At 37.6% G+C, this 17,345-nt stretch overlaps 2 protein-coding genes across 12 annotated transcripts in view; one reads left to right on the top strand and one right to left on the bottom strand.

Annotated features, from left to right (window-relative positions):
- Positions 1 to 15,305, top strand: part of N4BP2L1 (NEDD4 binding protein 2 like 1) — a 36,409-nt gene extending 21,104 nt beyond the window's left edge. For 2 of the 11 annotated variants that reach the window (XM_067016553.1, XM_067016548.1), the window contains one exon: positions 1,554 to 3,238. In XM_067016553.1, the coding sequence (XP_066872654.1) occupies positions 1,554 to 1,597 (44 nt within the window). In that variant the 3' untranslated portion in view covers positions 1,598 to 3,238. Of the gene's footprint in view, positions 1 to 357; positions 435 to 483; positions 553 to 1,553; positions 3,239 to 5,716; positions 5,829 to 6,046; positions 6,123 to 6,491; positions 6,561 to 15,229 lie in introns of those variants that run through there. The other 9 variants (XM_067016545.1, XM_067016549.1, XM_067016547.1 and 6 more) reach the window with 9 other exon arrangements.
- The window catches only part of BRCA2 (BRCA2 DNA repair associated), a 56,216-nt gene continuing 43,947 nt past the window's right edge, over positions 5,077 to 17,345 (bottom strand). Inside the window, exons 22-27 of the mRNA XM_059042199.2 lie at positions 15,204 to 15,402; positions 14,808 to 14,971; positions 14,581 to 14,719; positions 9,205 to 9,449; positions 7,214 to 7,360; positions 5,077 to 6,332 (exon numbers count right to left, since the gene is read on the bottom strand). Of these exons, the coding sequence (XP_058898182.1) occupies positions 5,733 to 6,332; positions 7,214 to 7,360; positions 9,205 to 9,449; positions 14,581 to 14,719; positions 14,808 to 14,971; positions 15,204 to 15,402 (1,494 nt within the window). The 3' untranslated portion in view covers positions 5,077 to 5,732. The remainder of the gene's footprint in view (positions 6,333 to 7,213; positions 7,361 to 9,204; positions 9,450 to 14,580; positions 14,720 to 14,807; positions 14,972 to 15,203; positions 15,403 to 17,345) is intronic.

Raw genomic sequence — 17,345 nt, 5'->3', positions numbered from 1 at the left:
GTCACATAAGGGACTTCGAGAAGCCAGTGGAGTTCATTCCTCATTCCTGTGGACAGGGCATTTAAAAATAGTTCAGCTATCTATTTTTTAAATGTTCAAAACAAAGAACCTTTGTAATTTTCCACCATGGTAAATAGAATTATTCACAATTTATCATTGGGAACCATAATATAATCTGAGAGTGTCTAAGTATGGAAATGTACCAACTGTATTTGTTAACATAAACTAAGGCATTGGATTACTGGTTAAACAAAAGGAATTTTAGAAAAGATTTGTAGTAAATGTTAAATGGCGGCATAAACATTCCCAAACATACATACCATGTCTTCAATGTTTTATGTACTTTTGAAAAATCAGGCACTTGAAAATAACTATGAAGTTATATTCCGAGAACCTGACACTCGCTGGAAATTCAACGTTCAAGAGTTAGCAAGGTACTTCTTTGTTTTTCTAGTTCCTCATTGTGTATCCTGCTATTTTCAGGTATTTCAGACCGAACAAAAGAATCTTTTCAGGCTGGAAATGGACATGGTAGTTTTCAGGCCAGAAATGGTAATTCTTGGAAATTGATAACTTTGGAATTATTAATGTGAAAGACTTCAGTTTGGGGTCAGTTTTCTAATATAATGCTAAATGCTAAATCTTGGCTTGGACTTGGTCCTTGGAAAGGACACATTTAACATTCTGCTAAAATGCTTCATTAATGAACATTTAAAAGCACTTTCCTCTGCATGGGATTGCACTTGTGAGTGATGTTTTTGCGCTTAGGCTAAACAAAGATCTTTAGATATTGAACAGTCTGTGGTTCATTTATGGTCTAGATTCTGCTTCTAGTTTGTAAAGCAGGAAATGTCCAAATAATACTAACTTGTTGACTGAATGCATGGGTTCTGATACTCACTATCTGTGCTATTTGATAACGTCAATTATTTAAAGTAACCAGTGAGATCAGAATTTACTTTTTAGGAATAAGTCTAGTTCATCTTATGGTTATAAGCAGATAGTGTTTCCAAAGGGATCTGTGGACCACCCCCATCAGAATCACCTGAGTGGTTGTTAAAAGTCCTAGTTCATGGACCCCATTCCATAGATGGAATCTCTGGTAACTACATTTCAAACTACATCCCCAATTGATTCTCATGCCCACTAGAACTGAAGAATATTGTTTTTATAAAGATCTAGAAGTATCTAGGACTGACATAATTGATTATAGATATATGCATGACAAATCGGCAAATACATAATAAAAAGATCTCACGGTGCTTTTTTATGTTTTCAAGCACAGAATTGAGATTTCCAGAAACAAAGCATTTTTGAAGCTTTAGCTCTTTGCTAGCCTCAGGGTAGTTTGGGAGTGTGCAGGGCAGCATGAAAAACGAGTTGAACCTGAAAGATAACTGCTTAACATGGTGTTTTGCTTTTGTCGGAGTTCCATCCTGAGAATAGGGAGTGCATATCTATGTAATAATATAGGACTTGTAAAATACAAGAATTTATATCATTTTGATATGCTGCCTTAACTAACCAGGTGCATTTGTTTTTTCCCCACGCAGAAGAAACATTCACGGAGTCCCAAGAGAGAAAATACACCGAATGAAAGAACGGTATGAACATGATGTTACCTTTTACAGTGTGCTGCATGCCGAAAAACCAAGCAGAGCGAACAGAAACCAGGACAGGAACAATGCATCTCCTTCCAACGGTGCAGGGTACTGGAACACCTACGCAGAGTTCCCACACCGGAGGGCTCATGGCGGCTTCACTAATGAGAGCTCCTTTAACAGAAGGGGTGGTTGTCACCATGGGTATTAGGTCTCTCTTACAGGCATTCAAAATTTTCCTAAATCAGTTTTTACTTCAATTTTTGGTATTTATTCTTCGTTCAGTTGTAGTCAGAGCTCTAATTCCAGTGTAAATAGTCAAACCTGAAAGTTTTTGAGCAGAAGTCATTACATTCCTCTTCAACAAGCATTTGTTAAAGTGATCCTATATGCATGGTCTGATACTGAGAATTCTGCCGATTTGATTAAACAAAGTCCCTTTCTCTAGAGAAAGAATTACTTTAAAACTGAAACCTGAGAACATACTCAAGAACATAATCAGCCATATAGGCTCATTAATGAACTAAAGTGTTTATAATATAAAGCTTCAGAACCACTTTCTCTGAAGCAATCTATTTTTTCAGGAAATTCATCTCCATCAGGAAAGTTGGAAAGGTGAGGGAGAAGTAGGAGGCAGGAAAAATTTTAGTGCCATTGCTACTTTGATCATCCATGTATCCAAAAATGTGAGATGTGTGGCTATAATGATGATATTGATTTTCCTTTAAAATGAATATGCCAGAAAGTACACACCTAAGGGAATACTGTCCTTCAAAGCAGACACCTTGGGAAATTATTCCTTTATTTTAGCAATGTATCATTGTTAAAAGTGTCTGTTAAAATTTTAATAGCTATACAAGCTACTTAGGAAAATCAGTATCATTATTTAAAGTCATATCTTGTGTTTTAACTACCACTTTATTGAACAGGGTTAAACCTGAATAACTTTTGGCTGTTGAGCTAATAGTGTAAATAAAACAAGCCTGCCTTTATAAAACACTAATTTTTAAGAGGAATAATTCAGCAGTTTTTAAAATTATGCCTATAAACATGTCTAATCAGTTGGCAGCTCCAAAGTTTTGGGAGTACAAGGAATGAAGCATCCCAGGCTGTAGATTATATGGACTTATGGAAAAGTCATGCTCGTCTTAAGAGGAGCAATCTCAGTATTTTATGTGGTATTAAGACGAAGTTCTACCACAACTCTTATACTAATAGTGAATTTATGAATCCAAATTAAATCTTAAAAGGTTGGAATCAGGGCTTCCCTGGTGGCGCAGTGGTTGAGAGTCCACCTGCCGATGCAGGGAACATGGGTTCGTGCCCCGGTCCAGGAAGATCCCACATACCGCGGAGAGGCTGGGCCCGTGAGCCATGGCTGCTGAGCCTGTGCGTCCGGGGCCTGTGCTTCGCAACGGGAGAGGCCACAACAGTGAGAGGCCCGCGTACCGGAAAAAAAAAAAAAAATTTGGAATCAGATTAATTTGGTGTGAGACCACAGATAAGACCATGTAGGATGTATGCTTTATTTCTTGTTCGCCAACAGCTTCTTTCTAATGTTTTGTGAAGTATTATTTTAAGTGTTCTATATAATGGTGCTTTTATGGTTATTAAAAATTATATATGGTATTGCTTTATATGGATTTGTCATTGAATCTAATTTTTTTTGGTTTAAGAATATAAAATTACAGAAATTCCACAGAATTCTACCATATTGAGAACCAATTTTTTTATTTACCAGTCTTCTTTAATGAATAGGAGACATAAAGGTAAAGACAAAAGCAACCTTATATTTTACTTATTATTATTTGATCTCTACACGTTAGAAAGACTATATTACTTTCATATTCCATTTCTAGTACATTGAAGTCTAGTCAACATCTTGATGACTATCAGTCAGCAATGTAACTAATTTTTTCTTCATTAACATTTTAAAAATTGGTGTCTCCTTTGAGTAGCAAAGTTTGGCCAGCAAAACTAAAATTTAGTAAATCTGAATCAATCTAAGGTATAGTTTTGGCTAAATTCTGTGTATCCAAGATCAACACATAATAATCTTCTAATAATAATGATAATCCACATAACAATACCTATTTTCCAGGCCCAGGTGGTCCTGGGTATCCTAGTCAATGTGGTCACTGCAGAACTAGGTCAGTCTGGGTGGCTTGACTCGGAGGCGGGAAGTGTCAGAGAGCCCAGATGGGAATTCCTTTCCTTGATCTAAAGGATCAGATTTCAAGCCCTCCTGTTTTACTTCTCGCTGCTTAGGGTTTCTGGTTCACCTGGGCCGGGCTGCTTTGCAGTAGTAGTCCCGGGTTATAGATCCAGAGCTTTTAAAGAGCTCAGAAGAATAGTTTCCCAGTATATTTGCCTGATTCGAACATAAAAATCATTGATTAAATGCCGCCAACTGTATTTATCCCACACAGAAGTGATCTATTTTTTCTTTCAACAGCCATGGCTCCTGATTTATATAATTTTTTGAACATTCAACACTGACTTGTTTTGTGTATTAACAGTTGCATCACTTACAGAGTTGGCATAGTGCTTTATATACACAGCAGGCTCTCATTAAGTGATTGACTGATTGCTGAATCAAGTAACACAAATTGCTTTCACCATTTACCCTTTATCACACAGTATACATTGTTGACTTTGTAATCATTAAATTGTTACTTTTGGGGGGATAATATCCACATATACTCAAGCTTCACATTTTGCTTATATAGCTTGGCTATATTATTTACAATTTATAAAAAGGAGTGTGTGCATTAGATGTCTCCATAATGGGTAGTCTAAATGGTAATGAAGAATGAAGGGAGGTTAGAGCTTAAATTTTTCCAAGAATAAAAAAAAAAAAAAAAAAAAAAAAAAAAGGCTAAATTCTTTTTTTTCACCTGAGACTCAAGTTTTATTCCCTGTTCTAGAATGGATCACTGGGAAAATGATTAGGATGTGAAGAGCAAACTGTTTTAGGAACAAAAATCACATTATAAGACTGGCGGAACACTTAAGTTAGAATAGTAGAATAGACTATTACGTTAATGATTTTCAGAAGTGAGAAAAATCATCAGTCACAGTTATGGAAGAAAGGAAATTGCTTTTTAAAAGGATTTATTCTTGGCTTTAAAATGTGTTTATAATAAGATTTAAAAACATGATATTGTATATAAACTTAAGACATATTAAAAAACCTGATTCTCCATGCTATTAGCTTCTAGTTGGAACTGCTTTCTCTTTTGTCTCTATGAAACTTAAAGGAACAAATGAATTGAACAGTTAGTTCTCTTCTGCTTTGGTGGTTAGAGAAAACTAGGTTTAAAAGGGACTACCTGCTGAATCCTGTGATAGGGCTAAAAATAAAGCAAGGAGAATCACTGCCAACTTGAAAGATTTTCTCTTAAGCTGCAGTCCAGACGATCATTTTGTTAAAAAACAGAAACAAAAACAAATTAACACTATGAAATCGGCTTCTGATTTAAAGTATTTGAACTTTTAATAAATAATTTAATTACAGATCACATTGGAATCATAAAAGGGAAGTACACTGAGGGTTCTATTTTTCTTGTAGTCACGCTGACTTAAGGATAAAGAAGTGGTCAAAAGAAAACACCACTGTAATATCTTACTCATCCTGACTTTTTTGATCAGGATAAAACTGTATTAGAACCAACATGTGGATTAAGGAAAACAAACCTAAAGTAGGAACTAAACTAAGGGGAATTACATGAGTCAAAAGAACTGCACTTTGGAAACCTAGTTTTTTTTAATTATAAGGACACAATCTAAAAGAAACAGGTACGTTTACTTCGCTTGTAAAATAATACTTAGAGTGACCAAATCTAGTCATAAAGATTTAAAGGAGATTTTTTTTCTTGATTAGTGAATATACAGTCACAGTTTTAAGATATATAATCGAAATAAGAGTGTACCAGTATAGAAGCAGGCAAAGAGCATTGCTGTGATATACAAGCACAGAGATAAATTTTGAACTTTTTCCTTTTTCTCATTATGCAAATTCTGATGTAGAGTTTGAAGTTGTGTATGTTTTACAAACTGGAAAGGTTGTATCAATACCTAATTTATCATCATTTTGGTTTTTGTCGCCTTTGCAGTCTCTTGGATACATTTTTAAATTGTACTTGTGTCCTGCATATTAGTCTTCTGTTCTTCTGTCCTGGCTGGAGAATTCCCTTGTTCTTTGATCACAGATGCAGTGTAAGGCCTTTTCAGTCCGAGATGATCTTTTGGACTAGTGGGAGCAGTCCTAGTGGACTCACTGATAGATGTAAGTTGATTTTCTCCTGCTGAACCAGACAAAAGAGCTTGGGTGTTTATCAGGGCAAGTTCTTCATCAGCTATTGAATCACCTTCCAAAAGAGAGATGTCATTAAATTTTTTAAGTGGAGTCATCTGAGGAGAATTCAATTCTTTTTTCTTCATAGGTGTTTCATATTTGGTGCCACAACTCCGTGGTGGCTGAAATGCCTTCTGTGCAGCTGGAGAAACAAATGTACAGATGGGACTAACAGGTGGAGGTACAGGCAATCTGCTCAAGAAATCCAAGGCTCTTCTCTTTTTCCAGTTTTTTGGGTCATCAGTCTCTTTCTCCCCTTTGCAACAAGACTTTGAAGTCATTTGGGCTGCTGCAGGTGTGGAGACAGACTTCCCTTTTAGCTTACAAAGTGATAACGGACTTTGATAATTCATCTCACTACTGGGAGAAGACATCTAATAAAAAGATTAAGTAGCCTATATAATTATGTCACAATATATAAAACAATCAAATTAGCTTTTCATTAAAAAATATTTTAACACAAATGCTACACACTTTCACTCTCCTAGTGGCTATGATTTCAAGAGACATTCATATTATTATTCTTATTCCAGAAGGAAATATTTTTGCATAAGGATATAAAAATGACATGAAAAGAAAGATGAAGATTAAAAGCAAAACAGGTAGGGAACATAACTTATGCTTTAATCTCTTCCTTTTTGTTATTAACAAGTTAAACAAAGATAAGCATTTAAAAACCATTTTAAGAATACAGACTGCCTGTTCCTACTTTTCTAGTTTTGTGACTGAAGGCAGTTGCTTAACCCCTCCTGTATGTCAGTTTCCTCATCCGTAAAATGGAGATAATTTTTATCTCAGAGGGTTGTTGTGAGGATTAAATGAGTTAATATACATAACTTAGCAAGTGTTAGCTAAAGAATTAGTCCTTAGCCAATATTACAGACTTTAGCTTGATTTGCTTTTATTGTGATTTAAAGAGTTAAATCAAATTGAACTTAGAAACCCCTAATTATATAGAATAGTCCTCCAAGCAAAAAGACACAGGCAAAAAAACTTTCTTCAATCAAATGTACTTGGGATGCTAAAAATCAAAGCACCTGTTTATAAAATTTGCCCCAAAGAGTGTTACACTCTGGCTTCAATAAACAAGATAAGATTTCCAGATAACCTATACCTACAGGAGGCACTTAACAATTAATGACACTTTCTAATTAAGTTTAATTACATTTTATCATGTTTACTAGGTATACATCAGAATATGTTGTTGCCTCTCGATATAATATTTATAAAGTTCCTTAAATTTAGATTAACTTACCAGAAACTTATTTCCCGTATCAAGGACTGTTTGAGCAGTGTGTGGTGCTGAAGTATAGTCTTTAGTTGGGGTGGACCACTTGGGATTATTTGTATTAAGTATACGAATAAGCTTGTTTTCTGCATCATTGCAAAATATATCCATATTCTAGGAAAATAAATTGGAAGAGCTGTTTTGTAAAATGCAAACCTACACATTCATGTTTTCAGAAAAGGTAAATGGTTACCTTTAAAATCAGAAGTAAAAAATGCAGACCAGAAAAAAAAGGATGAGACACCCAAATTTGATAGCAACTGTCAACTGTTAGCGGGAAAGAAGGAGAGGGCTGTGTGTGTGTCAGGGAAATAAATGTAAGAGAGCTTCCCAACCATCTGGTTTAATCAGCAAGTTATCATATGATACTGGATTTGGGACTCAGTCTCAGTTTTATTTACTACCTAACAGCCGTAAACCATCTAACATCTCACAGAGTACTCCTTAGGTTAGGAGTAAAATGAGAACCGTTTTATGTGTGTCCCAAGAATTAACTGAAATAACATTTGGTTACACCACATGAAACTGTTGTTTCAGAAGTCACAAATGGTCAAATACCAGCAATTTGGTTATGGTTTAACCTAATTTCTAACAGTATTCTGTTAAACTTTAAAATGATACATAAATGACACTCAGTCATCTCTGAACTGCCCTTGAATGGTCTGAGAAAATCGGGGATGTAAAGCAATAGGTACTCTGCAGGGGAGCCAAATAATGAATGTAACCCCCAGTTTAGAAACCAGATAAACCAGGGTGTTATTCTTTACAATGTGCATCAAGTCTAGGTAAAACATACAAAATTTCTTTATATAGCTAGCTACTCTAATGCTTTTAAAATATTATTTTATTTATATGAATTTTGACTATCACATTTCAAATATTAAACTACAGAACGAAGAGGCTTCTGTAGATTTTTTTAAAAGTTAGCAATTTATAAAATCCAAAATTTTACTGGGAGGCAGCATTGCATAGTAGTTAATAGTTTGGGCTCTGCATTCAGATGGCTTAAGTATGAATCCTGGTTCTACCAGTTTGGCTGTGTGACTTAACTTCTGTTTCTCATCAATGAAATGGGTAAACAGTTCCCTGCTTCAGGGGTCCTCACTGCCCCCCACACCACGTACTGGTACTGGTCTGCGACCTGTTAGGGACCAGGCCGCACGGCAGGTGGTGAGCGGCGGGCGAGCAAGTGATCTGCTGCTCCCCGTCACTCGCATCACTGCCTGAACCACACACCGCCGCCCTGTCCCCTCCTCGCCCGCCCCGGTCCGTGGAAACATTATCTTCCACGAAACCAGTCCTGGGTGCCAGAAACGTTGGGGACCACTGCCCTACTTCATGATGCTGGTGGGAGAATTAAATGAGGCAGGCTTAGAACAAGGCCAGACATACAGTAAGCACTCAATAAACTTTGTTCTCCTATTTGGTAATATTTCAAATCAAAAACAGGTATAAACTGTATAGAGTTTAAAATGTAAATTAAACAATTTTTTTTCTGGCCGTGCCACACGGCATACAGGACCTTAAGTTCCCCGACCAGGGACTGAACCTGTACCTCCTGCAGTGGAAGCATGGAGTCTTAACCACTGGACTGTCAGGGAGGTCCCTAAAATGTAAATTTAGATTCTAAATATTATTAACTAATTACGCTGCCAAGTGCTGTAAATCATGGGTAACTCATATAATTCTTGTTACCAATTTCCAGTTTACCTACATAGTCTGTGTATCTCCGAACATCCTTCTCACAACTTTTCCTAATTCAGTCTTTTCAAATTCTTTTCTCCCTGATAGCTGTCACTCAGCATCTCCCCAGGTTCATGAACAATTGACATGTGATGAAATCTCAACTTACATTATACGTCAACTATCCAATTTTCATAAAAGCTGCCACTTCCTTGACATTTGACTTGAAATAGGAAAATGCCAACATGCGTGATAATGCTCAAAGCTAATTTTACCTCAATAGTATTTTTCATTTTGTGGAACATTTCTTGAAAATGGCCCTCCTTTGGACTGGCAGAAAACATGGAAAAATCTCCAGCAAATAAAGTAGGGATTCCTGATTTGGACTCTGGGCGCCACTGGAGGTTGCTTGCAGCAATTAACATGTGAGGTTTAATAATGTCTGCATTAAGATCTATCCAAAACTTTATTGCCAATAAATTATGGCATTCATCTGACAAATAGACCAAAGGAGCAAGACCTAAAATGGAAAAAACAAAATCCAGAAAGTAGAAAACAAAAAATCAAACTTCACTTATATTTGTGTTAGACAAATTTAAAAATACAAGGAACCTCTAAATATGGCCATTAATTTTGGTATGCTAATGGTAAAAACAAATCAAAATAGATTTCCAAAACAACCTGTTGCTTATGGTGCTAAAATTTCAATGCAATATGACAACACATTCTGTTAGAAGCCATGGGGAAGCAGGCAACATGTAAGCTGAGTAATGAATAGGGGAAATTCATCAAGATGGGAAGGAAAAGGCCATTCTAAGCAAAGTGAATGAATTTTTAAAGGTAGGAATGTTAAATGCTTTAGTGGGTCAAGAATGTGAAACTGTACAGTTTAACTGAGGTATGTGGGGTGGTGGTTTAAGGCAGGAGGTTGAAGGTTTTTTCAGGCATCTGAAGGAGTTTTGGTTTCATTTTCTAAGGGCCAGGGAGCCACCAAAGATTTTAAGCTAGGAAACATGATTAGAGATTGGGTCTTGGAGAACTGGTATTTCAGGCTTAAGGTGGCACTTTGAACCTTTCTGATAGAAATTTTTTTCTCTCATACTTGAAATCAAGATAAATTTAAAAAGAAAGAAATGTCCACCAAAAACATACAAATAAGGAATATCCTGATATAAAATTTAAAAGTTGGTGATGAAGGAAAGAAACAAGATTGTGGACAGAACCAAGCACAGGAGGGCTCAGCTTCTAGTCTCCTTCCCCATATTGGTGAAATGACACACATTTTAAGAATTCTGTTATCCTTAAATCTGAAGAAAAGCAAATAGAATGGGTATCCTTACTTTTTCCTTTTCTGATCAGAAATAATGAAAATGGCTATGGTGTAAAACAGGTGATCAGGATTGACTGACAGGATAACAGTTGTGTTATGGGTTGAATTGTGTCCTGTAAAAGATGTTGAAGTCCTAACCTGTGAATGCGACCTTATTTGCAAACATAGTACTTGCTGACAAAAATCAAGTTGAGGTCATTTCAGTACATCCTAATCCAATGTCCTTATAAAAAGGGGAAATTTGGACACAGACACGCACACAGGGAGAGTGCCATTTGAAGACGAAGGCAGTGACTGGGGTGATGCATCTACAAGCCAAGGAAGGCCAAAGACTGCTAGCAAACCATCAGAAGCTATGAGTGAGGCATTGGACAGATCTCTCTCACAGCCTTCAGAATGAACCAGACCTGCCAATATCTTGATTTTGGACTTCAAGCCTTCAGAACTGTGAGACAGTATGTTGTTTAAGCCACCAGTTTATGGTTCAGCAAATTAATAGGTGAGGTTACTGAGCTAGGGAAAGTGATCTAGAACAGAGATAACATCTTCCAGGGATATGGAATATATAGCGAATAGGCACTGAAATACCCAGCTCTCATACAGTAACTAAGGGGGGAAAATTGGTCTTGAGTACAGCAGAGGAAAAGAGTCAAGAACTGCATTGTGATGCTGGCAAGTTTCTTTCTATCATGCACCTCATCTCAACACCACAGTCTGCTGTGGGACCATGAGAACTAATTGCATGTCTGTCTCCACAAGAAGCCCAGGCTCCCAGTTCATCCTGCACTCCCTGGACTCAGTCTCCAAAGAGCTTTGCACATTGCCTCTTTGGGCAGCATCTCCGACCCCTCCCTTCTTAGCCTCACCTCACTCTCTTTGCTGTCAAATACCTTCTGAGGGGCCTGGGTCGGGCCCTGGCTCTCTTCTCTCTCTACTCCCACGCCCAGCGACCTCATCCAGCCTTGTGACTTTGATCATCACCTGTGTGTTGATGACTTCCCAACTTACATCTTCAGCCCAGTCCCGTCCCTGAGAACTATATCCAGCTGTCAAGGAGAAATCTCTAAGTAGATTAAACAACTAAAACTTAACGGCCCAAAACTGAGCTCCCAACCTTCCCTGCACACCTGTTTTTCTCGTTGTCACCCCCCTCAGGAAATGGCAACTCCATTTGTCCAGCCGCTCAGACCGAAACCCCGGCCCTCACTCCTTGATTCCTCTCTTCATCCACACTGTCCCTCTACCTTCAAAATACATCCACAGTCTGACAATTTCTGGACACTTCCATTAATTTTGTTTGCTCCAAACTATTCTCAATTGCCTGAATTTCTGCAATAGCCTCCAGCTGATTTCCCTGTTTTGAGTCTCACGCCCCTTACAATCTATTCTCAGTATAGCAGCCTGAGTGATCCTGTGAAAACCTCCTCAGGTGGTGTGAAAACCTCTTCAGGTGGTGTCAACGCCTCTACTTGAAACCTTCAGAGAAAAAGAGTACATGCAAGGACCACGCCATTACCTGGTCCTTCACTCCCTCCTCCCAGCTGTTACTGCTCACTCCTTGGCCTCTACTAATACTTAAAGGAACCAGGGAGGATCCTCCTGTAACATGACCTTTGTAATTGCCATTCCTCCTGCCTAGAATGTTCCTCCCCCAGATGTCCACATGCCTCTCTCCCCTAGTCCTTCAGTTCTCATTCAGATGTCAACTTTGCAGTGAGGTCTCTCCTCACTTCCCCATCTAAAGCTACATTCCTCTCCCCTTCCCCCGATCCTACCTGTCACTCCCGACTTAATTTTTTTCCTTAGCCATACTAAGAAAACTGTATGTGCTACTTATTTTGTTTGTGATCTCCCTCCTCGACCATAATGTAAGCTCCGTGAGGGCAGGGATACTTGTCTGTTTTGTTCATTGCTATGTACTTAGCATTTAGAACAGTGCCTGGCACATAAAAGGCATTCAGTAAATACTGATTGAATTAAATAAAAGTTACCCACCCTCTATAACAATAATATAACAAGTGGAGTCACCCAAGCGTGACCAAGATGAAATAAAATGCTACAAAAACCATGTAGCATATTAACATACTATGGTCAAAGAAGACCCCACAAAGCACTAAAACACAACTAAACAAAAACATGTTAAATAAAAAGAGGAAAAGAGCATAGCAAAAGACAAAGAGCACATCCCATAAAGTAAACAAAACTAGAAGAACAGAAGAAAATTTCTGAAGTCCTCAAAATGATTCATGCTGTTGAACTTAATAGGAACATATACTCAATAAAATAAAAGCTTGCATATGAATATGGGATGAAAATAGCCTGGCAAAAGGAGACTGCAGGACCAGAGAAATAAACTGAGGACACCAGTATACTATCATAATGGGATGAATGCATGCATTACAAATAGCAAGGAATAAAACATATCAATATATTGCAGAAAATAAAATTACTGACATAAGGGCTGGATATAATCATGGTGAATGAAGCATAATCCAACATAAGACTAACTGCTGTCCTTGAAGTAGAAATCCCAATAAATGAAATAGCAGATTTATTCAAAGATACTACAGAATTTCTCTGATACAAAGAAAGCACTGAATCTGCAGATTAAAAGGGCATCTGTGTTCCAGGAGAACTGTATACAGCCTGCTTATACTAAGACATAGTTTCAACTTTTGGACTTCAAAACATATTCTTCAGACATCTGGACATAAAAAGACAATCACCTAAATGGGGGAAAAATTAGGCCAGTCCCAGACTTTTCAATGTCAAAAGAGCAATTTCTACAAAGTTCTGAGGGAAGAAAGAAGCAAGAACCCATATTATTATGCCTGCCAAAATACAGTCTCAGAAGTAGAGCAACAGGTTCACATTTCAAACATATGAGGAACTCATGGAATATGGCACATTTGAAACCTTCTTGAAAAAAACATTGACAATAAACCTTAGCCAAAGAACTGAGGAAGGGAGAAATTGTGACAGGGCAGTTGATAAACAAGAAATCCACCGACCTGAGACCCTACCCTGGACCAGGCACTGTTTTTAAGAGCTGAGGATACAGCAGTAGCAAAGTGCCCTTAGAGAGCTAACATTCCAGAAGAGGGAGACAAAAAACTCCATAAATATGTATTGTTAGTGCTGGTGGGTGCTATGGAGAAAAATAAAGCAGAGTAAAGGGGTAAAAGTGCCGGCTGGGAGCAGAGAAAGTACAGCTCTTTTACAAAGGGTGCTCAGGGAAAGGCTTCTTATGAGGTTGCATTTGACCAGAGACTTCAAGGAGCCAAGGTGGCCGGCTATGTGGCCGCCTGGGGAAAAGCATTTCTGGGAGAGGCAGCAGTGAGTGTAAAGGCTCTGTGATGAAAGTGGGCTCAAGAATAGCAAGGAAGGGACTTCCCTGGTGGCACAGTGGTTAAGAATCCGCCTGCCAATGCAGGGGACACAGGTTCGAGCCCTGGTCCGGGAAGATCCCACATGCCGTGGAGCAACTAAGCCCGTGTGCCACAACTACTGAGCCTGTGCTCTAGAGCCCGCGAGCCATAACTACTGAAGCTGGCGTGCCTAGAGCCCGTGCTCTGCAACAAGAGAAGCCAATAAGAAGCAATAAGAAGCCTGCACACTGCAACGAAGAGTAGCCCCCACTCACCACAACTAGAGAAAGCCCATGCACAGCAACAAAGACCCAATACAGCCCCCAAATAAATAAATAAATAAAATTAATTAATTTAAAAAAATAAAAAAGAATAGCAAGGAAGGTGTCAACACAGCTGAAGGGGGGATGAGGGACAGCGTTCTGGGAGGTCAAAGTGGTGAAACCAAGTGCTGAGGGAGCCTGGCACAAAATAATGAATGGAAGGCTTTTGTGCTTAAGTTGAGACATAGTTGGGCCTTTACACTTGCTTTCAGATAAAATCTATGGAACAAGGTATGGAAGGAGGAATGAGCAATGTCATACTGAAGGAATAAAATATAAATGAATTTGGCTAAGATGTTGGAAAGTGGTAAAGACTGAAGTAGGAGGTGAAGGCTTGATAGCTCAGTGAACTGCAGAAGATTATTTGTCTAGTAATCACTAATATGCAAAACATTTTCTAGCAATTTCTTTAAAATTAAGTAGCACAGAATGGGATGTAAGTTGTTTCCTTGTAATATTGTAGAATTTCTTTTCATTAAGAATCGAGGTTAAAAAAGCCTACTTTCAAATCACTAGTTACCAAACTTGCCTATTAGTAGCTCCAATGAATCATAAGGAAGACAAATTTTAAAATATAATGTTTTTCAAAAGCATCAATAAAAAGCTACCATTAAACACACTGTGTATTACCTTTTTTTTTCACAACAGAAACTACAAATCCTATTAGGTCCACCTCAGAACAAGGTGGCTGGAAGTCTGGATCCAATAATTTGTTGAAGTGAAGCGGCTCCCTTGGCTGATAAACTTGTAATAGAATTTCATCTGAAGCCTAAGAAAAAAAATATATCAGTATATGTAGATTCAATAAACAAATACACATCTATCAAAACTGAAAAATCATGATGAAAAGTTTATACCGGTAGTTGTTGATACTGCGTTTTTTTTGTTGCTGTTAAATGTATGTTAGCTCTTTCGGATTTACTTTTAGATTTTGATGCTGCAAGATGATAGATTCTGTATCTCTTTCCCTCTGTTAAGAGAGAATATAAATCTGATGATGGACGCCAGATACTCAACACAACTAGAGAAAGGGGAAAAAGATACAATATAAGAAATGATAATCATTGAGAGTATTGTTTAAAAATAAACACTGAGAATAATAAAGATCTAAGGGTTATATTATCATTTTGTGGGTACTGGTAGCCCATTTTTGCTCCTCTTAACATTTTATCTACCATTTGAAATAATTTTATTAATAAGATAATAATTTTTTAAACTTAAAATTGATAAAAACAAAAACTTTACATACTGACCTGAATCTTTTTCCTTTCTCTTACAGCTCATGATACGCAGCTTCCACACAGGTGTAACGTCTCTTGGTAAAATCTGTTCCCGTTGCTCAGCAGACTCCATAGCCTTCCTGAGTTCCACATGGATCTGGGCTTGCTTCTTATCATTCAACGTCTGTCTGTGATTATTCAAGGCTCTTAACTGCTCTTCACTAAAATAACCCTGTGGCCATTTAGTACATTGAGGCAGATGATTTTGGAATAAATAGCAAACAAAACAGAAACAAACCACCTCATCTATTGTAAATGAATCTCTTTAAATGGGGTCAAAATACAACAGAATTTAGTTCACTTTAAGGATGTGACAATATAAAAATTGAGATTAATGTACTCAGCTTATCCCATAACAAATATTTTCAAGTGACTTAAAGAGTTTACTAATCTTTGTGACAAGTTTACCTAGGGTGGGGCTTCCCTGGTGGCACAGTGGTTAAGAATCCGCCTGCCAAGGCAGTGGACAGGAGTTTGAGCCCTGGTCCGGGAAGATCCCACATGCCACAGAGCAGCTAAGCCCGTGTGCCACAACTACTGAAGTCCTCACACCTAGAGCCCGCGCTCTGCAATAAGAAGCCCACGCACTGCAACGAAAACCTAACACAGCCATAAATGAATGAATGAATGAATGAATGAATAAGAAAAATTTACCTAGGGCCAAAACAACCCTTACTTATAAATATACTCTAATAATCACAATCATCAACACTGACATTATAAGTGGTTAACATCTGAATGCCTATTATATTTGAGAAATAGATCTATGTGTGGGTAATGTATTAATTCATTTATAATTACAATAATCCTATGAGGTAGGTACTATTCCTGTTTCCATGTGGTAGATGATGAAACTGAGGTACAGACAGAATAAATAATTTGCAGAGGAATACAGGCAGGGCTTGGCTCAAGGGGACTCACTCTCATCCCCCTGTAGTATAATTTCATTAACTCTCTGGAACAGTAGATACAATTTAAAACAGATATGTACTACAAGCACTTATCTCTGCCTCTACATTTCTCTCCCAATCATTTAGCAAATTGGTGTTTGAACCTCCTGGGAACCTCACCCAGTATTAACAACAAAAAAAATCAACCAAAAATAAACAGAAATCCTGACAAATAACCTACTCGACTGCTGCTGACTTACCCATGTTAATACACTCATCTATACTGAGAAGGGAGATTATGAAATCCCTGTGCCTTACAAAGGTCTTCCTAAATAGGCAGTGTTTAGGTTAAACATGAATTTTTTTAAAAAATGTGATTTCAGAAGTCCCACAATACTAAACATTGTCACTGAAAACAAGTCCTTTTAACAGGGTATTTTAGAAATTGATGGCAATTTTTCCCTCTGGGAATGATGATACCTTTCAGTGACTCTCACAGAATTACAATTACATAAACTTAGAACCTTAGAGATAAGCTACTCTCAGGCTTTCCCCTGGCAGATGGCAGAGAGGAGGTCTGAGAGAGAAATCACTTGTCCAGCTACACAGGGGCAGAGCCAGGTCTAGAACTTAGTCCTCCAACTCTCATTCTGCCCCCTTTCTCCTTATAAGTAAATTTTATGAAAGGAAACCAGAATAATATTTTGTTAAATTTTATGGATGAAATTAAAACTATCTTCATAAGCTTCAACAAACATAAAGAGATAGAGGCAAATAATTTCTCAGGAGAGCATAATAAAGCCTTACAGACTTGTAGCAAGTATACTCACAGGCTTGAAAATCAGACTCACTTCCCACAGGGAGAATCTGAGTTGTAACATTTGGGAATATAAGGGAATTCTGGTTCAGAACAGCACTGCTCGCTCTCCGAGCAGAGTAGTTTATTTTGAGGTCCCATTATTTAAGAAAGTTAAGGTTATATACAACATTTATTGTCATCAAATAAATGAGATTAATCAATAAACTGTTTTCCTAAAATTTCCCCTCTCTTCCCCATTTAGCAAACTAATCCTAGAATTTGCATTAATTAGATACCCAGGTGTCTAAAAATTTAGGAAGTAGCCTACCTTAATGTATGAAATGATATTCTAATAATAATAACATTTACATAGAACTTTGTAACAGTACACTTTACACACATTATCCAATTTGATCCTAAAACAAC

The sequence above is a fragment of the Kogia breviceps genome, chromosome 16 (assembly GCF_026419965.1).
Source record: "Kogia breviceps isolate mKogBre1 chromosome 16, mKogBre1 haplotype 1, whole genome shotgun sequence".
Lineage (NCBI taxonomy): Eukaryota > Metazoa > Chordata > Mammalia > Artiodactyla > Physeteridae > Kogia > Kogia breviceps.
The sequence above is the reverse complement of the archived record's forward strand: the minus strand, read 5'-3'. Positions and strand labels throughout refer to the sequence as shown.